Below are 23,311 nucleotides of genomic sequence, written 5' to 3' on the forward strand. Positions count from 1 at the left end.
TTTTTGGGTGTTACGTGCAATAAACCAATCAGATTCTCATCTTCCATTCTCTTTAAGAGCCAGTTACGCTCGTGCCATGACGGATTTGCTATTTACATGGTGGAATTTGGCATGTGCAAAGACAGAACGCGTCTCCAAGATGAAACAGAGCTGCTCGTGTGCGAGCAAATAGATAGACTAATTCTGATACATGTGATGACTATCCATTATGACATGTAGGCATTTATATATATATATATATATATATATATATATATATATATATTTTGCCGTGTGGAAGCCAGTCAGTGAAGAATAAGAACTCCTTAAACCAAATTGTTAAATGGGCGAGTAGGATAATTGGAGTAAATCAATGGATCAACAAATCAGCTGTAAGCTATATCAAGCTGTATCAAGGCAACAAGTGTTGTCTTGAATGATCGGTGGCATCCCTTAAGAAATGACTTTCAGTTACTTCCCTCTGGTCGTCTGTTTGTGGCCTTGAGATGGACGATTAGACGGTAGAGAAATACTTTTGTTCCAGTGGCAATTGAAATTTCAAATAATATGTGTAAGATAGTAAGATGGATGTTTTAGTATTTGATAGTTAATTTGGATAGAGGATGTGTACTGTATGTGTCATGGTGCAGCCTGTTTTATGTCTGTTTTATGTTTTCTATGTTTTATTTTGGATGACCGAATTCTTCTTTTATCTGCAAAACAAATTTACCTACCAGTATGAAATAAAGATACCTTGACCTTGACCTTGGATCAGCTTTTTCTGACAAACCCAAGGCTGTGGTCATTCCTGTTGCTTGTGCACCTTTTTTTACCACACTTTTTCATTCCAGTCAACTTTCTATGAATATATTTTGATACAGCACTCTGTGAACAGCCAGTCCTTTCAGGAATTACCTTCTGTTGCTTAAGGAATGTTGATGATTGTCTTTTGGACAACTGTCAAGTCAGTAGTCTTTCCCATAATTGTGGTTTCATGTTCTAAACTAGCCCAAGAGGTACCCAGTATTTATACTCAAAATTAATCAAACTAATCAAGCTCAAAATTGAATATTAACTTTTTTTGAGAAACTGAATTTTTTATTTTCCTAAGCTTCCTAAGAATTAAAATTTTAATATTGTGTGCAATGAACCTAGAATATAAGAAAGTTTGCTTTTTTGAATTAAATTACAAACATAAAGACCTTTTCCATGATATTCTAACTGTTTGAGATGCATTTTTAGCATCGCTAACAGCTGCAAATGGAACTGAAAGGTAGCAGACGATTAACAAACAATCATCTACACTAAAAGTAGTGAGACTAACTTTTCTTACCAGTGTTTACCAGCCGCGCTCTCTACACTTGCGGTCTTTGAATTTAAAATTAGCTGATGATAAATAAAATACAGCACATATCTGTTGCTTTTGTTGCTTTCGTGTTGTTTTGAACCACACTGACTTAAATTTTTTGGATAAAACCAGGTGAAATATGTTTTTAAATCTGAAAAGAAAGTCATAGATTTTTGGAACAATATGAGGTTGAGTAAATAATTTAACAATTTAACAATTTAAATAGGTTATATATATATATATATATATATATATATATATATATATATATATATATATATATATATATATATATATATATATATTTGCTGTGATTCCCTGTGAAACACACACACACTTGCACACTGTAAGTCAAGTTACAAATGAATATGATATCAGCACATTCATCCACTCAGACATTCTTCCTCCCCACTTCCCTTGTGCTGTGCACAAAAACACTTGCACATATGCAGGATCCGAGCTTTCATCTTGCCCCTGGGCATATGGCTTTCCAGAGGGGCTGTCAGCGGCAGTTTACCGTGATCAGCTACATCAAGCTCATCAGATCAGTCTGTGCACACTGCCGGACTTTGGGCTCAGCAGAACCAGCCCAAAGAGCAGAGCACCAACACAAATAACAGCATCCTTTAGAGATTATGCAACACAAGGCGAATTAGATCTTGAGGTGACAACCTTCTGATTGAGAATAATGCTCGCTGTCTGGTATTTGCTTTCTTGAGTTGTATTTGAAAGCGTGCAGGACACACACTAGATTAAGGTGAACCTTAACAAGACGTTTGTTACTTTACAGCAAGAAAGCATAAAAAAAAGGCAAATACAACATTTGGGTGGTTAGAATAAAAAAGGAGCATTGGACAATTTTGTATCAGTTGAACTTTTTTATAGTTTTCATTTCCTGATAAAGACAAAAAGAGGATGTTTTGCATTAGCTTAAGAAAATGAAATGCAAAAATTTACATTTGATTATAACTGATCAACACTATTGATCAAGGCTTTGGGGTTGATTTGTCATGTTATTGAAAGAAGGCTCTATGCTCACTAAGGCTGTATTTATTTGATTAAAATACCTTTAAAACAGTAATATGTGAAATAAATACAAAAAACGGAGTTCTGTTTTAATATATTTTTGAAATGTCATTTATTTCTGAGATGGCAAAGCTGAATTTTCAGTAGTCATTATTACAGTCTTCAGTGTCACATGATAATTCAGAAATCATTCTAATATGCTTAAGAAACATTTCTTATTATTGTCAATGTTAAAAACAGTTGCTTAATACTTTTGTACAAACCATGATACATTTTTTTTCAGGATTCTTAGATGAATAGAAAGTATAAAAGAACAGAATTTAATTGAAATATATTATTTTGTAACAATATAAAATATCCTTACCCTCACTGTTGATCAATTTTATGCATCTTTACTGAATACAAACTATGAATTTCTTTCTTTCTAAATAAATAAATGTAACTGACCCTAAACTTTTAAATGATAGTTCATGTATTTTGTGTTTTTGTGCTGCCATAGGGAATGATGGGAAATGTAGTTTTGCCAAACAAGTCTATCACCTCATAAAATGCCTCAATGAGCAGAATAGTCATTATCACAATCTTATTATGAACAAAATTAATTGAGCATAATTCTTTAATTAACATGCCACCAACGCTTTAAGAAAATCCACAGCTTCTCATGGGTTATTATGATATTGTGGTGCCATTAATGATTGTTCATAAATACATCATTATTTCAACATATCCTAAAGGCAGCATTAGTGCTTTCCAGATCATTGTATGCTGAAATTGCTTGGATGGGAAGTGTGCATCTATGTTTAAAGGTACAATTTGTAAAATATTAGCAGTAAAATATCCCAAAAACCACTAGACTAGTGTTATTTATTCTGTCCAGCTGATTACTAACAATATCTCTAATGTTTTCAACTACTTGTAAATTATGAGAAAATTCCCATTCTAAACGGTGACACGGGGCAGTGCAGTCGCCTGTCAATGACGTTAGTTACCCTTTGTTACCGCCTTTACTGACGTAGAAACCACACAACAACAGTGTTGTGGACAAATGCGGAAGTAGCTTCATGACAAACTTCAACTAGAAAGAGATGCCGATCTCAATGTGTGTACTCGACAGGTGAGTTGTTTTGATTCGTATCTTTACAGAAAACGTATTGTATTATAACGATCAACAAGATTAGCACTATGGGGCATACACGCCAAACACGGGGGATCACATCTCTAGACCCACGCAAGGACGTGTCTGATCCATAGTCTGATCACATCTTTGCATTGACTTTGTATGTAATCTACTCACGTAAATCATTAAACTCGTGTTAAATCCATGATTTATCTTTTCGTCTAATTGATGGCCGTCAGCGGTTGGGTAAAACACAACAAATCCCATCATTCCACGCTCCTTCTTAGCGTCATCAAACCACACGATTGTTATTGTTTTGGTAGTGTGCCCTCTAGTGGCAGGTCCTACAACCTGTACCTTTAAGTTAACAATGTCTCAAACTATGCCAAAAACACTATGGCATATTATCTTATCATTTTATCGTATTACATACTGTCCATTGTCCATTTCCATTGGCAAATGACGCACAGGATATACTTTTAGAATAAGATAATGCAAATTGAAATGCAAGCACTATTTCTTTCTCTCAAAGGACAAACACAAGGACCAGGCTTACATGAACACACACATTGCTCTGTTCCGTTAGCTGGAACAGGTGCATATTGTTATGGCCCACAGGGAGAGCTGTGTGGTTTGTAATAATCAAAATCCTCCTCAGGTGTTTCATTTCAAAACTTTCGTTTGCATAATTATCTTACGTTGCATAACCCTTGTCTGATTTCACAGAGACATCTGTCATTGTTTCGCATTGCCTTTGCAGGGGAAGCTTGATTATTAATGTCTGCGATGCTTGTGATCTCACTAACAGTCCAGGCTCTGCTTTTTCACTCTTGATTCAAAGCGCCATGCTTTTGTTTGCAGTAACTGTTCACATATTCTTCTGTTGACCATTGTCATTCTCTTTTGTTTTTTCCTCCTCATCCCTCTTTCTTTTTGCATGTCCCTTGCACTGCCTGTGTTTGTTGTGGGCCAATGAAGAACTGGAATCATCGAGCTGTCACTCAAGTAGGCCTTTCATCTCAAAACTCGGTATTTGATATATACTGTGCCTCAGGGCATCAATAAGACATTGATGTAAACCAAAACAGTATTACACCTTGGTTTATTATATCATGTTTCTAATCAAATCATTCTACCCAATCTTTTTATGAATTTTTGTCATTTGTTTGGTGTGTATTAAACTATCGTCTGTGTGTGTGTGTGTGACAGTGTTTGTAACTCAATGGATATGTTGATTGGTTTGTAAGGATGTTTAAAGGAATATTTCACTCAGATATAAACAAATAAAAGAAAAAAGAAAAAAGGAAATAAAGATATTTACTCACTCTCTTGTTGTTCCAACCCTATTTGCAATCTCTTGCTGTCAGTGGAACACAAATATAATTTTTCTTTTCCCGCCACTCCGTTTTATACATACTTAATGGTGAAATCATCTGTTAAGCATGACATAGACCAAAAAGCACCATAAAAGTAGTCCATATTATTTATTACAGGTCATCTGAAGTCAAATGGTTTTTGGTAATTTCTGAACTTAAAATAATAATGCATGTAAACTCTAAAGTAAACAACAGCATACAGGTTTGGGATGACATGAGGGTGAGTAAATATTGACAGAATTTTCATTTTTGTAATAACTATCCCTTTAATAAAGATTTCATGCACACTGACTGGAATTACTGTAATATCACAAAGCAGCAGCACAAATACTATACATTTATTTTGGCTTGAATATTTAAAACCGATATTATACATATTTAATATTATTGTTGTGGCCATTCTCCTAAAGCAAGTCTCTAGTGTAATGTGTATTGATGTTCTTGTGTATAGTATGTTTGATTGGCGTGCAGTGCACTCAAGAAAGCGGTTTTATTTATGAACATGCACTCATAGTTCACCCAGTAAAGAATATATAATATATAAAGGAATAATTCAACCACATTTCAAAATTCAGTCATCAGTACAACTAGTGGTGGCTCATCTCCTGTTCTGTTTCTCAGAATAATGATTGCAGTAACTCTGGTGACAATAAATAATAGGGGAAAGAAAATAGAGAAAAGCCATGCTTTGACAACACAGAAGTACACGTTTAAGATTGTCCACTTAGGTTATTTTTAAATCTATTCCGGCATGTTTGTTCAGATCTGAGGAGTTCTATTTTCTGGCTGCTCAGGTGCTGTTGCAGCTCTCTGTATTGTTGATTTCAGACGGCTGGCTTGGCAGACACCTGTGCATATTTATAAATGCAGAGAATCTGTGCTAAGACAGACGATGCACTTTGTTAAGACTCAAATAAAAGTGTTTGTAGAATTACTTCGGGCTATAATGTTTATATTTGATGGATGGATGGACAAAATCATATCAACACACGTTTGAATGATTATGCTGTATGTATAACTCTCTCTATCTCTCTGTCTCTCCTTCAGGGTATCAGTAGCTTGTTTAGTTCGCTGAAGGTGGTTCGGTTGTTGCGTCTGGGCCGGGTGGCTCGCAAACTAGATCACTACATTGAATACGGTGCGGCTGTTTTGGTTCTGCTAGTTTGTGTGTTTGGGCTGGCGGCCCATTGGCTGGCCTGCATCTGGTACAGTATTGGAGACTATGAGGTGATTGATGAGGATCATAACACAATACGTACGGACAGCTGGCTTTATATGCTGGGTGAGACCATCGGGTCACCCTATCGCTTCAACGCCAGCGGGACAGGAAGATGGGAAGGGGGACCTACAAAAGATTCTGTCTACATTACGTCTCTGTACTTCACCATGACCAGCCTGACCAGTATTGGCTTTGGAAACATTGCTCCCACCACAGATGGGGAGAAGATCTTCGCCGTGGCCATGATGATGATTGGATGTGAGTTGAAAAGCTTTATTTATTTCCACACTAGAGTGAAAAAAACTGTACAACTAAGTCAGCAAGCAAGTTCAGGCCTCTGCAATAACAGTGTTTTAGGCCAGCTGACAGAACTTTCTACATTTTTTGATTATTTGCATGCATGTTTATTCCTTGCAAATGTAAGCATGCTTTTTTTTCTGTGACATTTGGGTGCAAAATCTGCTTGACAACATTTGAAACTTTTTTTGAAACGGGCTAATATAGAAAAAGTTTTTAGCTACAGGTCAAAAAGCATGTTGCCCCCCATTTCTGATCACATTACCCCCTCGATTGTGTTTTGATTAATTTGTGACTTAGGCAGCTACCTTTCATTTGGATCTGTTAGTGATCAGTGATTAGTTACAAAGACATAATGGAGCGTTGACTCTAGAGATGATGCCTGCGGGGTCATCCATGGCGGGACTCTCGCAGATCACACTGCCATTGAGCTGTGATTCACCACTCACAGGAAAATGAGTCAGTTCCATTATATGTGCTATTAAACATGACCAGCTGCCAACACGCTGTTATTTATATGGTGGAACTCCCTCATAAGAGGCTTATTTTCTGAGTAAACATACATTTGTTTCTGGGCAAACAATCATACAGTACAGAACATTTCTAGGTTCAGAGTTGGGATCTAGAATTATTTGTGTGTGAGATTGGCAGAACAATTGAAATTAAATACCTAAAACTTTTTAAAGTAGTATGAGGCCATTTCGTCACAAGAAAGGATAGTCTAGATTGATTTGGATCATTCATTGTACATGCTAATTTCTTGTATATGTTCATTTAAATGACTTTCACCATCATTCAACTTCACATAGTAAGTCTTTAAAAACACTGATCATTTAAATGTAATCATTAGCAAATGTTAAAATGAATATCCATTTTTCATACTGTACCGTATAATCAATGTTGCGATTCACTTTAAATAAACTATACAGTATTATTGTTATATAATGTTAATTTATTTCCCATTAACTAAAGGGACCTTATTTATAAAGTGTTATCAAATATTTAGACACAGTAGTATGGAATTTTAATAATTCGCAATATCCAGACTGGAAAAATGTTGAGGGGTCAGTTTGATTTCTGTGGAATCATATTATTTCTATAATTATGACGTACAGATTATCTGCAAGGAAATAATATCACATAATTACACATAAATAATTTTTTTTTAAATGTAAATACAAAGTGTTCCTGTAGCTCAATTGGTAGAGCACTGTGCCATCAAGCGGTTGGGGGTTCGATTCCCCGGGAACACATGATAGGTAAAAAATTGATAGCCTGAATGCACTGTAAGTTGCTTTTGATAAAAGCGTCTGCTAAATGCATAAATGTAATTTTCATTTAATTTTAATTTGATTTAAATACATGAAGCAATTAAGCTCGCAGGCATTTCTTTTGAGCTATGAAGTATCAGTTCAAGTGGCAAACTGTTCTTGTAGCTCATGTCACGTTGCATTACAAAATAGTCTATAAGTCATGTTTTATGCTCATTTAACAACAGTTAATGAAAATGTAATTCAAGGCTATGTGAACTTAAAGTGCATTTCAGAATTTCTGAAGTCCGCTGATGTTTCATAGTAACAGTTTAAATCATAGTGTAAACACTTAATTGGAGCACCGTTTGCATAATTCTCAAGGGCTTTATTCCACAATCTAGAGAACTTGTGAGCAAAATAAGGCTCTTCTTTTGAAACAAAACCAGAAGTGCAGATGCTGATTTCATGGGTTGCTGGCAGCAGGTGCTGGAATGCCTGTTCTGTTGCCATGGCAACCACTAACTTGGGGCACTAGTTTAACGATTGATAGGAAATGTAAATCCGACTCTGACAGACTAAAAGGGTAGAGACATACATGAATGGTTTTCTCCCATATACCTTTCTGAAGCTGGCCTGTGTACGTGTGCTGATGTACACATGCAGAGGTCTTTGAGACCCAGTGACAAAAATAAAGCAGCTTTCAGCAGAGTTTTTGTCAGCTAATGACTTCATACATATTAGATGTGTTTATGAGGCAGGTATATGCAAATTCATCTCAACACTGTGAAATGTTAGTGTATTCCTCCTCCACTTGTTGTCACGCTGACGATGACAAATGCGACTTTGCAGTTTTGCATTTTTTGTATCTCGAGTCAACTTGCAGAATAATTTAGACTGTTAGCCCATTTGGATTATAATAGCGATTGCTCGTCCAGTGCCATGGCTGCTGACGTTTGCTTTACTTATTTGCGATCCTCTCTGTGCTCTCTGAGCCCAAAAATTTAGATATAACAACAAGACGGTTCATTCATAATATTATTATTAAAATTGGAGAAACTGCAAAGCTCGCGCATTATGACGGAATAAGTCCCGCCTTCTAAATAAAAAGCCAGTTGTCAAAGGTAAAGTCATTGCATCGTGTACCCCCCCCCCCCCCACATTATTTTAAATTACCGACTCACACTTTTCTCATCCTAATTTTACAACACACGCACAGCACAGACTGACTCTGATAACGGCTGGGTGTTCTCCGAGGCCGATCAACTCGGTTATTACACACAATGTCAAACAGACCTAGGACCTGAAGTAATAGATTGGGACCCGGCAGACCATTTAAAATATAACCCTGAACCTACGGATCCCAGGTCGGGACCCGGGTCCTCAGGTCTCTGGTCCTCCGTGTAGACCTCTAGTATGAAGTACCTGAATGGCTGATCTGTCCTTTATTTGTATTTTTTCTAGTGCTTGTTTTCCAGTAGATTTGGTGCTTAATCAATTTGGCCAAATTCCCTGGCATCCTATAATCTTTCAACTGACAATGAAACAGATTTACAGTGTTTGCAAACGTAGAGCAGAAAGAGCTTTCGCTCACCCTGCCGTCACATGGCCCTTTGTAGGCAATGATGCAAGTTCAATCGGAAGCAGAGATGTCAAGATATAAAATATTCTGTCACATGCTCCTGTAATGGAGTCACAGCCACGGGGAATCTTTTGAAAAGGACTCGTTTCATCTGATCAGATGCACTTTCTTTCCCTTTTTCATTCTCTCTCTTTTACCCCTTTCTCATTTTCAGACATAACCAAAGAACAAACACCACAGATAAAAAAAGACACACATACACCCTGAACACATAACAGATCGCAACAGAAATTATATATATATATATATATGTATATGTATATGTATATTATGCACTCTACAAAATCTGGTACAAAAAAGGTACAAAATCTGTCACTGGTGTGGTACCTTTTGAAAAACTACAAATTGTACCAGGTACACTTTTAGGTACTAATAAGTACACTTCAGGTATTTATATGAACCTTTAAGGTACCGATATGGATATGGACTGTTTAGCTACAAAAGTTTGCCCGTTGAAAGGGTAGCGCCCCAGTGACAGATTTTGTACCTTTTCTTCTGAGGGTGTGTATATATATATCATTATATATACATATAATGAATATGATATGTATTAAATTGCAATACTAGTTGAGCACAAATAAACTGTCCATTTAGCCACAAGATGTGCTGTGGCTCTTATTTATGAGTGTGGTACCTAATGAGGATAATTGGTGCTTCTGAACGAACAGATTAAATGATGCTATCAATCATGGCAATGGATGAGTTAGTAATGGCTGACTGGAAGACAAGAGATTTCAATAATGAGATATTTTCTTTTGAATTACTGAAGACTAGATAATTACATTTGAATTACTTATGAAAAGATTAATATTAAAGCTTTCTTTTTTACATGAAAGGTACACCCTAAGGCAAGGGTAGGAAAGTTCAGCCCTAGAGAGCCACAGTCCTGCAGAGTTCAGTTCTAACCCTCACCTGCCTGTAGCCTTAGTCATCCTGAAGATGTTGACGTTGTTCAGGTGTGTGTGTGTGTTTTTGTGTGAAGCTGACTGAAAAAACACAAGTGCTGATTGTCACCACAGTAAAATGATAGAGCATTTCAAGACTAAAGCTTTTAACACTATTATAATTCTACCATTAAAGCACTGGTATTTTCCAGTTAATTCGAGAGATCATGAAGTTCACAAACTGACTTTATATAAAGAAATGTATATAATGTATTGGCAAAGCAATGGGATGATAAAGAGAAAGAGAGGGGAAGAGATGGAGGGAAGAGATGGAGGGAAGAGCCCAAGTATTCTGCTGACAGTACAGTTAATCGTCTGCTCTAATCAAATTACACTAACACAGGCTTATCTCCATCCACCCCATGTTTTTCCTTGTTCTACCGCTCATTCTCTCTCTCTATCTCTGGCAGCAGCCCAGCTCAAGCAGACGGTGTGATGTGCGCGTGTTTTTGTGAAACAGTGTTGTGATTGTGCCATGCCGAGACAATTGCCACTGCACTTTTCTAATGAACAGAGAAAATGTACAAACATGAGATCTATAAAACTTTGAGAAAAATGTATACGTTTCCACTAATGAGTCCTGCTTTACAGTACAGTCGCAGGACAGCCCCCCTGGGGTTTAGTGTTGATTTTGCTCCTCTTTCAAAGACTTGAACTCGCACGTGTGTGCTTGCACGTTTTAAACCGAGCACATGGAAACTGGTGTTTGGTGGATTTAAGGCTCTTATATGAATGCAAGTAAGATTAATGTGGTTCACCTAGAGTCCATACATTGTTTCCACACTAAATCGCATGCTTGATATGCCATTTCCTCATTTGAGGTGTCGTGTACTTCAGAAGGAACAGAATAACCTGAATGTGACTATTTTTAGAAAAGATGTTACATTTATGAAACCTCAGCTTTAGTTGTGCTAAGGGGAACTGTAAATGAGAGAGTGAAAGAAAGAGGGACAGAAAGTGAAAGGAGGCACTTTAATGTGTCAGTCACATAGCTTTAGTGACCATTTTAGTGTCCGGTAACATATTCAATTACAATTTTCACTATCATAGTGAAAGATTACATAAAACTGTACTGCCTTGAGATCTGCACAAGATAAAAAACAGTAAAAACTCTCTCCACACTGTAAACCTTAAAGGGATACATCATCCAAAAATGTAAATTCTGTCACCATTTACTTACACCTCATGTCATTCTAAAAGTGAATAAAGACTGTGGCTGTCAAGCTTTAAAATAACAAAACACAATAAAAGTATTATAAAAAGTCCACACAATTTCAAAGGCTTCATAGTCTTCGTTGGACAAAATGATCAATATTCATTAAACAATATTCACTGAAAAACTACAACAGATCTTATTTCCATATTGATGAATGCTTTTATTACAGAAGTAGCCATGTCTAATTTGTGAATGAAACATTCTTTTGAGTCAAATCTTCTCAATTGATTTGGTTGAGTCAGTGTTGAATCAGTTGAAAACAGATTTGAACTGATCTGGTTCTCAGTCAGCGGTCTGATCCCAGTGATATGTTATTTTGTTCTGTTAAATTTTCTTATTAATGCTATATATCCTTCTATATATACATTGGGTTTAGGAAAGAATCACCCTGCACTTATTCCACAGATCTGTCTGGGCTCTGTCTAGGGCATGCAAGGATGTTAACCTTTTTTTCTCTTTCAACCACTGTGAGGTCAGTTTTTCTGTGTGCTTTGGGTCATTGTCATGTTGGAAGGTAAACATTTTTCCCAGTGACAACTTTCTGGCAGAGGGCAGCAGATTTTCCTCAAGAATTTGATGGAATTTTGTCCCATCCATTTTTTCACACAATGATTACTGTTTGGCATAAATTCGTGCAGCTGCTTCAGAGTTGCTGTAAGCCTCTTGGTCACCTCTCTGACCAGTTTCCTTCTCTTTTTTTTATCCAGTTTGAAGCGACGTCTTGATCTGGTGAGAGTCTGTGTTGTACCAAATACCTTCCACTTCTTAATAATAGACTTCTCTGTGCTTCTAGGATTTTTTTTGTATTCATCTCCTGACTTGTGTCTGTCCACAAATTAATCCTGGAGATCTTCTTACAGTGCCTTGCCACCCATAGTTGATTGTTTGTTTCAGTTGCACTACCAAGAACTGAGATGCTCCAGGAAAGCTCTTTTAATGCTGAGATATGGTCAAAATGACCGGCTGACTACAGTTGAAAGTCAAATGGCTTTGTGTGCCAATGAGAAGGTGATTAGTTACACCTGATTGAGTTTAAAAGTCGTTTTTAGGAGTGTGTGTGTGGGGGGGGGGGGTCTTTTCTCCAACTCAGTGATTCAGTTTTTTTATTTTTTTCTGATATGTTGGTGTTATATCATATATTTTTTACTTGGATGCTATAAGCGCTGAGTAAATACAGCTTGATAAAACAGAAATTGTGTCCGTCTTCATTTCTGGCTGCAAAGCAACAAAATGTGGTTATTTTAAAGAGGGTGATTCTTTTCTATACCAAAAGGTATAGAATCAATAATAAATCAATAAATCTGTCAATTAAATTAAATATAAATATATTTAAACATATTATAGATATAACATTTTCTAAATTGAATATACTAAAAATGTGATTGGGGGAAATTTAGTTTATTTGATTAAATGATGGTTGAATCCAATTGACAGCACATTTGAAAACTTCAGGAGCTGCCTAGACAATCCATTCAATGTCAAAGAACAAAATAAAGACTCCCTCAAGAAATACTAACACACACAGTCTCTCTCTCTCTCTATCACACTCACACGATTAAAGAGTGTACATCAGCTTTGTTAATGTAAGAGGAGGGAGTGTAATGAGCTGCCTGGCTCACCTATTTGCTCATTTGTTAATAAACATTCACCCATCGCTGTAATGAAAAAACAGATGTGAGCTAGTGTGTGTGTGTGTGTGTGTGTGTGTGTGTGTGTGTGTGTGTGCTTGATTCGACAGGACAGTTCACATTGAACTGTGAAAGCAGTTAAAGTTCGCAGGGTGAACAAATGCCCACTCTGTGACCTCACACATTGATACATCTGTATGTGTTTGTGTCCTATGTGAGGTGTCAGATTTTCTAGAACGTGTGTCTTGTGTGTGTGTTTGTTTGTGTATGTGTTTGTTTGTGTGTGTGTGTGTGTGTGTGTGTGTGCGTGCGTGTGTGTGTGTGTGTGTGTGTGTTTGTCTGTGTGCTTGTGTTCAGTAGGACAGTCCCTGTCAGCTCTGTTCCATGTTCTTGTCACCCTAGAGCCAAATCTGTCCCCAGATCAGCAATGACTGTCACAATGCATATCTGTACATCACTGCTCTCTCACATATTACACTTCAATAATAATAGCTGGGGTCCCAGGAAACTGCAGTTGGGTAGTTGACAAATACTGAGAAGCGTTGAACCTTTTTTTTTTTTAAATCAACATCTTCAATAAAGTTTGTGTGCACAAATCTCCGTATCATCAGAATGAAATAATGACTTTCTTTTTCTCATACAAAACTTTAAGAAGTGTCTTTAAGATTTGGAATAGAGAGTAGAGCATGAATCATATGCACCACAGACAGTCACAGGCATGGTCACTGCACACTGTTGTACAGAAAAAAAAATAACAGCATACAGGTTCTGACTGACATGAGGCTGAGTACATGATGACAGAAGATTTTTATGTGAATTATCCCTTAAATATATCTTGGCAGTGTATCCTGTGTTCATGAGACAGGCATGTAGAGTAATGGCAGCTCATAATTCTTATCTGAAGGTATTTAGGAAGGGATTCACACACACACACACACACACCTAGAGTCCATACATGCGTAATTAGATTTTCTTCTGTGTGCACAGCCATTACAGGCAGGCTAAATCAGTTTAAACGAGACAATCTCTTGCCTTTATTGAATCTTCTTCTTTCTGTCCTGTGCTTTCACTCATTAACAATTCACTTTGTCATTTATTATTATCGTCATCTCGGTCTCCCTCTCTTCTGGAGCTGGTAACTTATGAAATAATATTTTTTCCATGTAGCTTTTCTAACTGCTAGCTAAACACAGTATGTCTACTGTATATATACAGTACTACTCAAAAGTTTGTACTGTTAAGATTTTGTAAATAATGTTTGAAAGAAGTCTCTTATGCAAAAAAAATAATATATATATATATTTTATAGTAAAATATTTAAATAATAATTGATTTTTTGGAACATTAAGTATATACAGTACATAATACATTGTTTGTGATTTATTTACATCATTCTGTTCCTCTGTGTTGTCATTTAATTCAATGTTTCTTTCTCCCTCTCTTTCCCTTCCCCACAGCTCTCCTCTATGCTACCATCTTCGGTAATGTGACAACTATCTTCCAGCAGATGTATGCTAACACGAACCGCTATCATGAGATGCTGAACAGTGTGCGGGACTTCCTGAAGCTGTACCAGGTGCCCAAAGGCCTGAGCGAGAGGGTTATGGATTACATCGCCTCCACGTGGTCCATGTCCCACGGTATTGACACCGAAAAGGTGAACACCCAGTACGCCCAATTCCAATTACCCAGCATGCAACTCTGGACACCCTTCAGTAGCCATCCTCCTGTCTGTTTGTGTGTGTGTGTGTGTGTGTGTGTTATTCACTCCTGCTCTGAAATGTTTATGTGAGTGTGTCTGGCTAAGTATTTTTAAACATTAGTGTGATTCTTTAGCAAGATGCTTTCTCACGCTATGTGTTTCGACTCGTCCTGTCGTTTATGCTTAAACCACAGGGGGGAAACAGCATGACTCTGTGGATATGAAGTCCCCGTTGGGAGGACATTTTCAGTATGCTCCAGATGCCTCCTCTTCTCTCTCTTTTTTTCTCGTGATTTAGCTGTCTCATCACACAGACTCACACTGTTCTTCCCCGTGACAACCACATGCAGAAAGGGAGATGCTCTGGAAAAGTGAGCGGCTGCTGGAAATGGCAGCTCAGGGACATGTCACACACTAATGCGCTCCGATGCAAACATGCATGCCGGCACAGGTGTCCTGTACCTCTGTCTCTCTGTGTCGGCCTCTCAGTATGCTTCACTGGCATGACAGTAAACATACATTTGATGGTGTGAGAGAGTGTTTATAAAAAAAGAAAAATGCTAATTTTTATTAATTTAATAATATTGGTTACAGAGTTTGAATCCTAACCCTAGGGTTGTGGGTTTGAGTCTCGGGCCGGCCATACCACGACTTAGGTGCCCTTAAACAAGACACCCAACGAACCCCCAACTGTTCCCCGATGCTCAGGATCTGCAAATCATTCGCCTTTTGTCCTATCAGTCATCTTTCCTTACCCTGTTTATGTGGTATTTGAAATTTTATGTACTGAAATGTAACAGACTACTGCTAGCAAGCAGCTAACCGTAACTCCACATACATGCTGCTGCGAGGGTTTATGGTTTGCCGCTACTTCAAGAATAGGTATACATAAATAACATAATATATCTAAACAGGTGGAACTGGGGGAGGTGGAGGGTTTCAGAGGAATTCTGACAGGACCATCTTACAGCGAACACTGAACTAGGCTACTTAAATCTCAACAGATCAACAAAGGCCTATCAGCTTGTGATATAGAGTAAAAAGGCCTGTCTAGAGTTTCATTAACTAATTTAAATTTTGACATTCATTTGATAGTCAACAAATTTGATAGAATTGTATGTATGCAGCTAAGAAATTGTTAAATTAGATATTGAAGAGATGCTGTTGCTTTTAATCTAGTCTCTTGTTTGTTGCCATTTGTAAGTATGAAAGTTACAGTGTGTTTTCATAGTACATTGAGCTCATTTAAGATCAAGGAAGTTACAGCAGAGTAACCACTTATGTCTGTTATTTCTCTCCTATTACAGGTTTTACAGATCTGTCCTAAAGACATGCGTGCTGATATATGTGTGCACCTGAACAGGAAGGTTTTTAAGGAACATCCTGCTTTCCGTTTAGCCAGTGACGGCTGTTTGCGAGCTTTAGCCATGGAGTTCCAGACCATCCACTGCGCTCCAGGAGATCTTATTTACCATGCGGGCGAAAGCGTGGACAGCCTCTGTTTTGTGGTGTCAGGGTCACTGGAGGTCATCCAAGACGACGAGGTGGTTGCCATTCTAGGTGAGAGGAAAACAGAGACAGGGAAATAGATCCAGGTCTGAATGAATGAATATTGACTAGGTATGGATCATTATTGTTGACTAGCCGTCCAACATCTGACTGGATTAGTGAGGTCAAGTAGTTTTCGATTATTTTATTTGGTATATTTGTAGCAGCGGTGCAAACTGTTAGAGAATTTTGACACCACATGGCTTAGGCCTGCTTCAGCTGTTACTGTATTCAAAACTAATTTCCTCTACAGACTCACTGACATGAAGAAGAAGCATCCCTCTGTCTTGGGTTTAGTTCCCAATGGGAAGATTATTTGCATCCACAGAGCTTCTATGTGATCATATATCTCGACTGACACACAGACTATGACACCCACTCCTCCGCACTGTGCTATCACTCTCCCTTTTGTTTATTCCCACATCCTGCACCCTGTATCTTCTTTGAATAATGTGTCCTACTCTTTCTCTTCCTCTGTGCGAAAAGCATTCAGAGAACAATAATAAAATAAAATGTAGAGGAAAATTTGAAATTTTGAACATAAAGCATGTTAAATTATGCAAATATTGCCTAAACTGAGATTAAAAAGTAACAATAAAAAGATATTTGAAAAGTAATATAAGTATCAGTTCATCCTTTTCTGGCAGTAATATCTGTCGCACACTGAACTATGAGGGTTTATACCACAGAAAGCTTTAAATGCATAGATCTGATATTACTGTAGGATCTGATTTCATTGTCCCGCCTGTCGTCACTGCTGAGATTAGTATTAGTTTATCCTTTTTTAGTATCAACCCATCATCCCTAAAAAAGAAATAAAAATGGCAAACAGTGATCTTAGGTCAGACATGTGACTCATGGATGTATACAGCCCATGATGTATTGTAGTATCTGTTATTTCTAACATCTGTCTGTCTCACAACACAAGATTAGGCTGCTTTGCCTCGTGAAGCCAGCTGAGCATCTAATGTCTGTATTTTCCTGTTAACTAACAATGCTTTGCTAAATATAACTGTCTGCCACGGCTATGAAATGATTTAGGATCAGTCTGAAAGGTCACAAATGTTCTCTCTTGCTTCTAGAATTTGAACACACACACACACAGATCAGACTATGAAGACAGAATAAAAAGGTTTATCGATCTGACCACTTGTATCTCGAGTGGGTGGATTGAGCAAAACTTTGGGTCAGAGGTCAGTATGCATGCATCTGAAGGCTCATTAGAGTGGTGTGTTACACTGTAACCTAAATAACTATAATGGCACTGCTGCTATACAGCATACACTATAGACTCCCTCTGTTCATTCACTCTCACTTAAAAGTAAAAAGAAAAGAAGTGATACTGAGTGCAGTCCAAAACAATCATTCAGTTTCACACACTGCACCAGTATGCTTTCTTTTATTTTTTTTATATGTCTTTGATTGTCTAATGTTATACAGATAAATGTATTTAAAATGAAAATTCTTTAATAATTTATCCCTTATATATTTAGTCACCCATATGTTATGACTTACTTTATTCTGTGGAGCACAGAAGATGATGTTTGGCAGAAAATTGCTAAATTGTTATTAAGTTATTATACATAAACTCTTCCCATATCTTGCACACACTACCATTTAAAAGTTTGGGGTTGGTAAAATGTTTAAACGTCTCTTATGCTCACAAAGGAATGCATTTATTTGATCAAAACTACATTAAGACTGCAATATTGTAAAATTAGCACAGCTCCAGAATGACTGTATTTCATTATATATATTTTATGAACTAATTTATTCATGCAATGGCATAGCTGTATTTTCAGCAGCAATTACTCCAGTCTTCAGTCAGTGTCACATGATCCTTCAGAGATCATCAGATTTAGTGCCAAAGAAACATTTCATGTTATTATCAATGTTTACTATTTTAGTGGAAACTGTGCTAAAAAAAAATTCAGGATTCTTTATCAAGATGCATCAATGAATATCAACCACCACTGATTCTTGATGTTGCATAATCAAATGCAATACTTTAGATATTACTAAAGGTGTTGACATATCTCTCTCCACCCACGGAAAAGAGTCTGGATTCTAGAACATTTACTGAGACACAAAAGAACCGTACAAAAATTGATCCGAGCTGACATTTTGGCTCTGTAACCCTGTTCATCCTAGTACATTTGTTCATTTCAGTAATGGATTGGAGTGGATCATCTCATTTCTCCTCTGTCAGAAATGCTTATGATACAGTAGAGCTATATCCTAAGTGAGTCATAATGAAGTGTGTTTTTATGTGAGAATGTTGTTTTGTCAGATTTTAACAATGCTTTCAACTGCTTAAATCATCTGATCTGACGTGTGTTTTTGATGGAATTTTACACAAGTTGAATTTAACACCAATGAAATCAGTTAACATGATCTTTCTACTGCAATCTGAGACAGAGAGGAGAGACAAAACTGAATATTTGTATCATTTGCAGTATTTTTGCTGTAGAAAAAGTGTAAGGAAATAAGAAATAAATTAACTTAACATGGTTTAATTTTCAAACTAATGAAAATGGAAGACATTGTGCACTTATATTCAATGAAAACAAGTTCATAATACATTACCAGGTGGTAAGACCCAAGGCTGCATTAAAAAAAAAAAAAATGCCAAAACTGTAATACTGTGAAATATTATTTTCATTTAAAATAACTGTTTTCTATATTTTATTGCAAATCTGAATTACACCAGTGTTCAGTGTCACATTATTTAGACATAAATGTACCAATCAGGCCTGTTTGTGTCTGTGTGTTTCTCCTCAGGTAAAGGTGATGTGTTTGGGGACGTGTTCTGGAAGGAGGTGACTCTAGCTCAGGCGTGTGCTAATGTGAGAGCGCTAACATACTGTGACCTGCATGTGATCAAACGGGACGCGCTTCAGAAAGTCTTAGAATTCTACACCGCCTTCTCCAACCACTTTTCACGAAACCTCCTGCTTACGTACAACCTGCGCAAACGGGTGAGTAAATACTGTCTGCCGTTTTCTTTCAGTACGCTTTCATTTTCCACTGGCCCATGTCAAACTGCATATGCAAGCAGAATATCTCAGCACCCACATTAACAGGTGCACAGCATGAGCACAGCCTGAAGTAGATTGTAGCATGCTGAATTCATGGGAAAATATAAATACAGCTCCTAAAGCTCTTTATCAACATACTCACATACATCACAGCATATAGTGAAAACTTTTTATTTAGTAAATCAGAGTAAATCCAGATGATTTAGGCAGTTTAATATCTACACTTTGGGCTTTAGGTATTGAAATCTTTTTATTTATTTTATTTTTAATACTAAACATACAATAGCATTGTATTTAATCCAGTAAACATCTGGATGATATTTCAACATAGTAGGTGGCATTATAGCAACTTAAAAGGACAGTTCACCCAAAAATCTAAATTGTTCACCCTCATGTTGTTCCAAACCTGTAGGACTTTCTTTTTTTCTGCAAAACACAAAAGAAAGTTATTTTGAAGAACGTTCTTAATCATATAGTTTCAGTTCCCATAGACTTTCATTGTATTTGTTGTCTATACTGTGGAAGGCAATGGGAACCAAAACTGCTTGCTTACCAACATTCTTCGAAATATCTTCTTTTATGCTCCTCCAAAGAAAGAAAGTCATACAAGTTTGGAATGACATGAGGGTGCCTCAGAAAACGAAAGAGATCAGTAGAGCTGCTTTACCATTCAATCAGAAAGAAAGACAAATGGAGACAGAAAAAGAGAGAAATGGTCTGATCAGAAACACAAGCAACACTAAACTGACTTGTTTAATTGGCTAGAAATGACAGAAAAGTGGATTAAGGGAATAAAGGAAATGCAGGTTCTTTCTAATCCCTGTTTTTCTTTTCTTTTTTTCTATGGGCTTTAATTGGAGAGGATAGGGTAGATGTGACAGGAAATGAAAGAAAATGTTTGCCTGTATACAAACCAGAGATTGCACACATCAACTGCCAGGCCACATTCCTGACTGTCCCCCATTTTTTTTTTCTTTTTGGAGAAAAACGTTGACTCGCGTTCTCATTTTTCATATCAAATCACATTCAAATGAACTGTAACACTCCTTAAACCAGATCTTGAAGTGTAGCAATTATCCTACCCATAAATGATTTCCTAGTTCATAATAAAGACAGCTGTCAGTGTGAAAAAAATGACCCTCAGTGTGTCTAAATTTTGGATCTCTGCCCTGCTTGATTTCTCAGGGAACTGGGTCTGAGGCGAAGGCTAATAATAGCTCAGCGAGTGTCTGCCTCTTTATTGGAACAGCTTACACTGTACAGTTATATATATCCATATGGGTTAAATTTAACTATAACTCAGCAAACACTTTCATATTGGAGCCAGGACTAAATTCATTTACATAATCCATCTGCTACATAAATATATAGTGTTTAACAGCTTTTCACCGATAATGGCAGAGGTGAGAGCTTCAGTGAATTGTCTCTCTTATGAGCTCTTCACGCCTACACTTGTTTGTAAAAGACTTTTGTCATGTTTGCATCACTTGTTCGAAAAATAGCTGGATCTTTACCTCAACACGATGGTTTTGTTAGCTATAACAGTCCATTCTCTTAAACAATACATTGAAATGTGAAGACGCAAATTATGGTTATCTTAATGCCAAGAGGGAGCCTTTAATAAGCTCATGTCTCCATGAGTTAATCATGATGTCATTTGATTGTGACCCAGATAGAAAAACTTGTTAAACATGGAAAGAAATGTCATAGAAAGACTACATATGTTTTATTTATGGACAAATTCCGTTTTCAAAAGTAGACTTTATACAGTGGTCAAATAGGCCATTTTGGCCTAGATACAGCATCAGCAGCAGCGACATACATAGTGCATATTGCATTTTCCTGCATTTAATGTATGCGTGTGTCCTCATTCCTAAAGACACAACTCCCAAAATACAATGTTGAGAGTGTTCAGGAAAGTCACTTCTTCCAAAACCTTAAAGAAATATTCTGGGTTCAATTTAAGCTCAAATTAAATTAACAAATGAATCAACAACATTTGTTTGATAATGATTCTTGTCATTAAACAAAGTCAAAAATAGTACAAAAACAGTTCGCACTACTCTTACTCTCTTTTCAAAGCATGAATCAAAATGTTTCATATTTACTGTGGTAATCAACATTTAAGAACACAAATCATGAAATGAAATTAAAGTACAAATATTCCAAGGAAAGTACTCCTTTTGAATTTGACTTTAGTAAAAATTCTAAATTTTACATTTTAATTATAATGCTTATTTTATGAGTAATATTTTACTTCAGTACATTAAAAATAGTATTATAAAAATCTAAAGTAAATGTGATGGTTGATAGACCATTGTTTATTAATTTTGTGCAGTCATACTTAACTTAATTGCTCAAACAGCTGTAATCAGATCAGTCAAAATCGCCAATGAATCATTCAGTGCTTGTTGTGAACTGATTCATCAGGTTCACTGAAAAGAATCAACTCAAAACAGTGTGTTGAATTTGTTCACAAATTGCGTTGAGTTTAGGAGAGTGTTTTGATTTCCCTCAGTTTAAATAACAAGGAACAAATATATATATATATATATGAAATGTACCAGAATAAATAATTATATATTAAGCTTTGGAATGTAGTGGAGTAAAAGTTCCTAAAATGAAAATATTCTGATAAAGTACGTTCATGTAAATTAACAATCTTCTGAGTTATTACACAACAGCGTGGATAGTGCCAGTGTTGCAATCTTTCTATGTGAAATCTGAACAAGTCTTCGGTCACAGCTGCATAAATAAGTGCTTAAATGGTTCATCCAATTTGTTTCTATGCGTGTTTGTGGTTGCCAGGGTAACACTGCAAAATCCTCTTCATCTCAACGCTGCTGTGTCAAGAGTTATCTTAGCTTTGATTAAGGTTACCGTTTATGCAGCTGTAATGGGTAAAACACAAATTCATGCACACAAACCTGTACAAAAGACATTCTCTCACCCTTCAAGATGCATCAACATGCATGCAAAGAGGAATGCCTGTGTTTGTTGCTGAGATTGAATTGCTGTCAAAATTCACCAGTGGTAAAAGGTCACTGGTTTGACACGGTCATTTACTCAATATGTCCCTTCATGACCCTGTGATCTGTGTGTGTGTTCGGCAGGTGTGAGTGAATCAGTCGTCGCTGAGGGATCAGATTCTCTGAGGTCGTGATGAGTGTGGTAAATCTGATCTTAGATCAGTGACAAAACCATTCAGTCAGCATGAGGCACACAGTAAAAGCACAAGATACACAGTGTTATTAATATTAGCGCGTATATGTCACTGTAATGACTTCTAATGTTTTTGAAAGTATCTTATGCTCAACAAGGCCTTGTTTATTTGACCAAAAATACAGTCAAAACAGAAATATTGTGACAAATGATTGTAATTTAAAAAAAAAAAATTCTATTTGAGTATATTTAAAATGTTTATTTATTCCTGAGATGGCAAAGGTGAATTTTCAGCAGCTATTACTCCAGTATTAAGTCTTACATGACCCTTTAGAAAACATGCTAAAGGTGCTAAAGAAACATTTATTTTTAATGTTAAAAAACAGTTGCCGCAATATATTTTTTGTAAAAAACGTGACTTATCTGATGATTATCACACTCAACTACAATAAAATTACAGGGATAATCATAAAAACCTGGAAAGACATGAGGGTGAGTTATTAATGACATCATTTTGATTATTGGGTGAACTAACCCTTTAAATACACAATGTGATGTTGTTCATCAAACTTCATAACATCATAACAAACAGCGAAGTCAAATTTAAAGAGCAGTCACTGAAATACAAAGTATGCAGCATATTTAAATGATAAACAATGGCATATTGTCTTAATTCATGCATGAATTAAACATGAAATTGTAACTTACTGTAGACTGTAGGTTAAGCGATCGCTATAAGAGAAAAGTAAATCAGAACAGTGTATGGTAGAGGTAGAGAAAGTAAGATAGGTATGTGTATGCTTTCATTTCAGAGTATTA

General features: G+C 36.6%; 1 protein-coding gene across 1 annotated transcript in view; it reads left to right on the forward strand.

The window, feature by feature from the left end:
* The window catches only part of LOC113095767 (potassium voltage-gated channel subfamily H member 1-like), a 43,173-nt gene that overhangs the window by 13,883 nt on the left and 5,979 nt on the right, over window positions 1–23,311 (forward strand). Inside the window, exons 7-10 of the mRNA XM_026261134.1 lie at window positions 5,894–6,323; window positions 14,500–14,699; window positions 16,052–16,304; window positions 19,074–19,270. Of these exons, the coding sequence (XP_026116919.1) occupies window positions 5,894–6,323; window positions 14,500–14,699; window positions 16,052–16,304; window positions 19,074–19,270 (1,080 nt within the window). The remainder of the gene's footprint in view (window positions 1–5,893; window positions 6,324–14,499; window positions 14,700–16,051; window positions 16,305–19,073; window positions 19,271–23,311) is intronic.

Source organism: Carassius auratus, unplaced genomic scaffold (assembly GCF_003368295.1).
Source record: "Carassius auratus strain Wakin unplaced genomic scaffold, ASM336829v1 scaf_tig00215781, whole genome shotgun sequence".
NCBI classification, from domain to species: domain Eukaryota; kingdom Metazoa; phylum Chordata; class Actinopteri; order Cypriniformes; family Cyprinidae; genus Carassius; species Carassius auratus.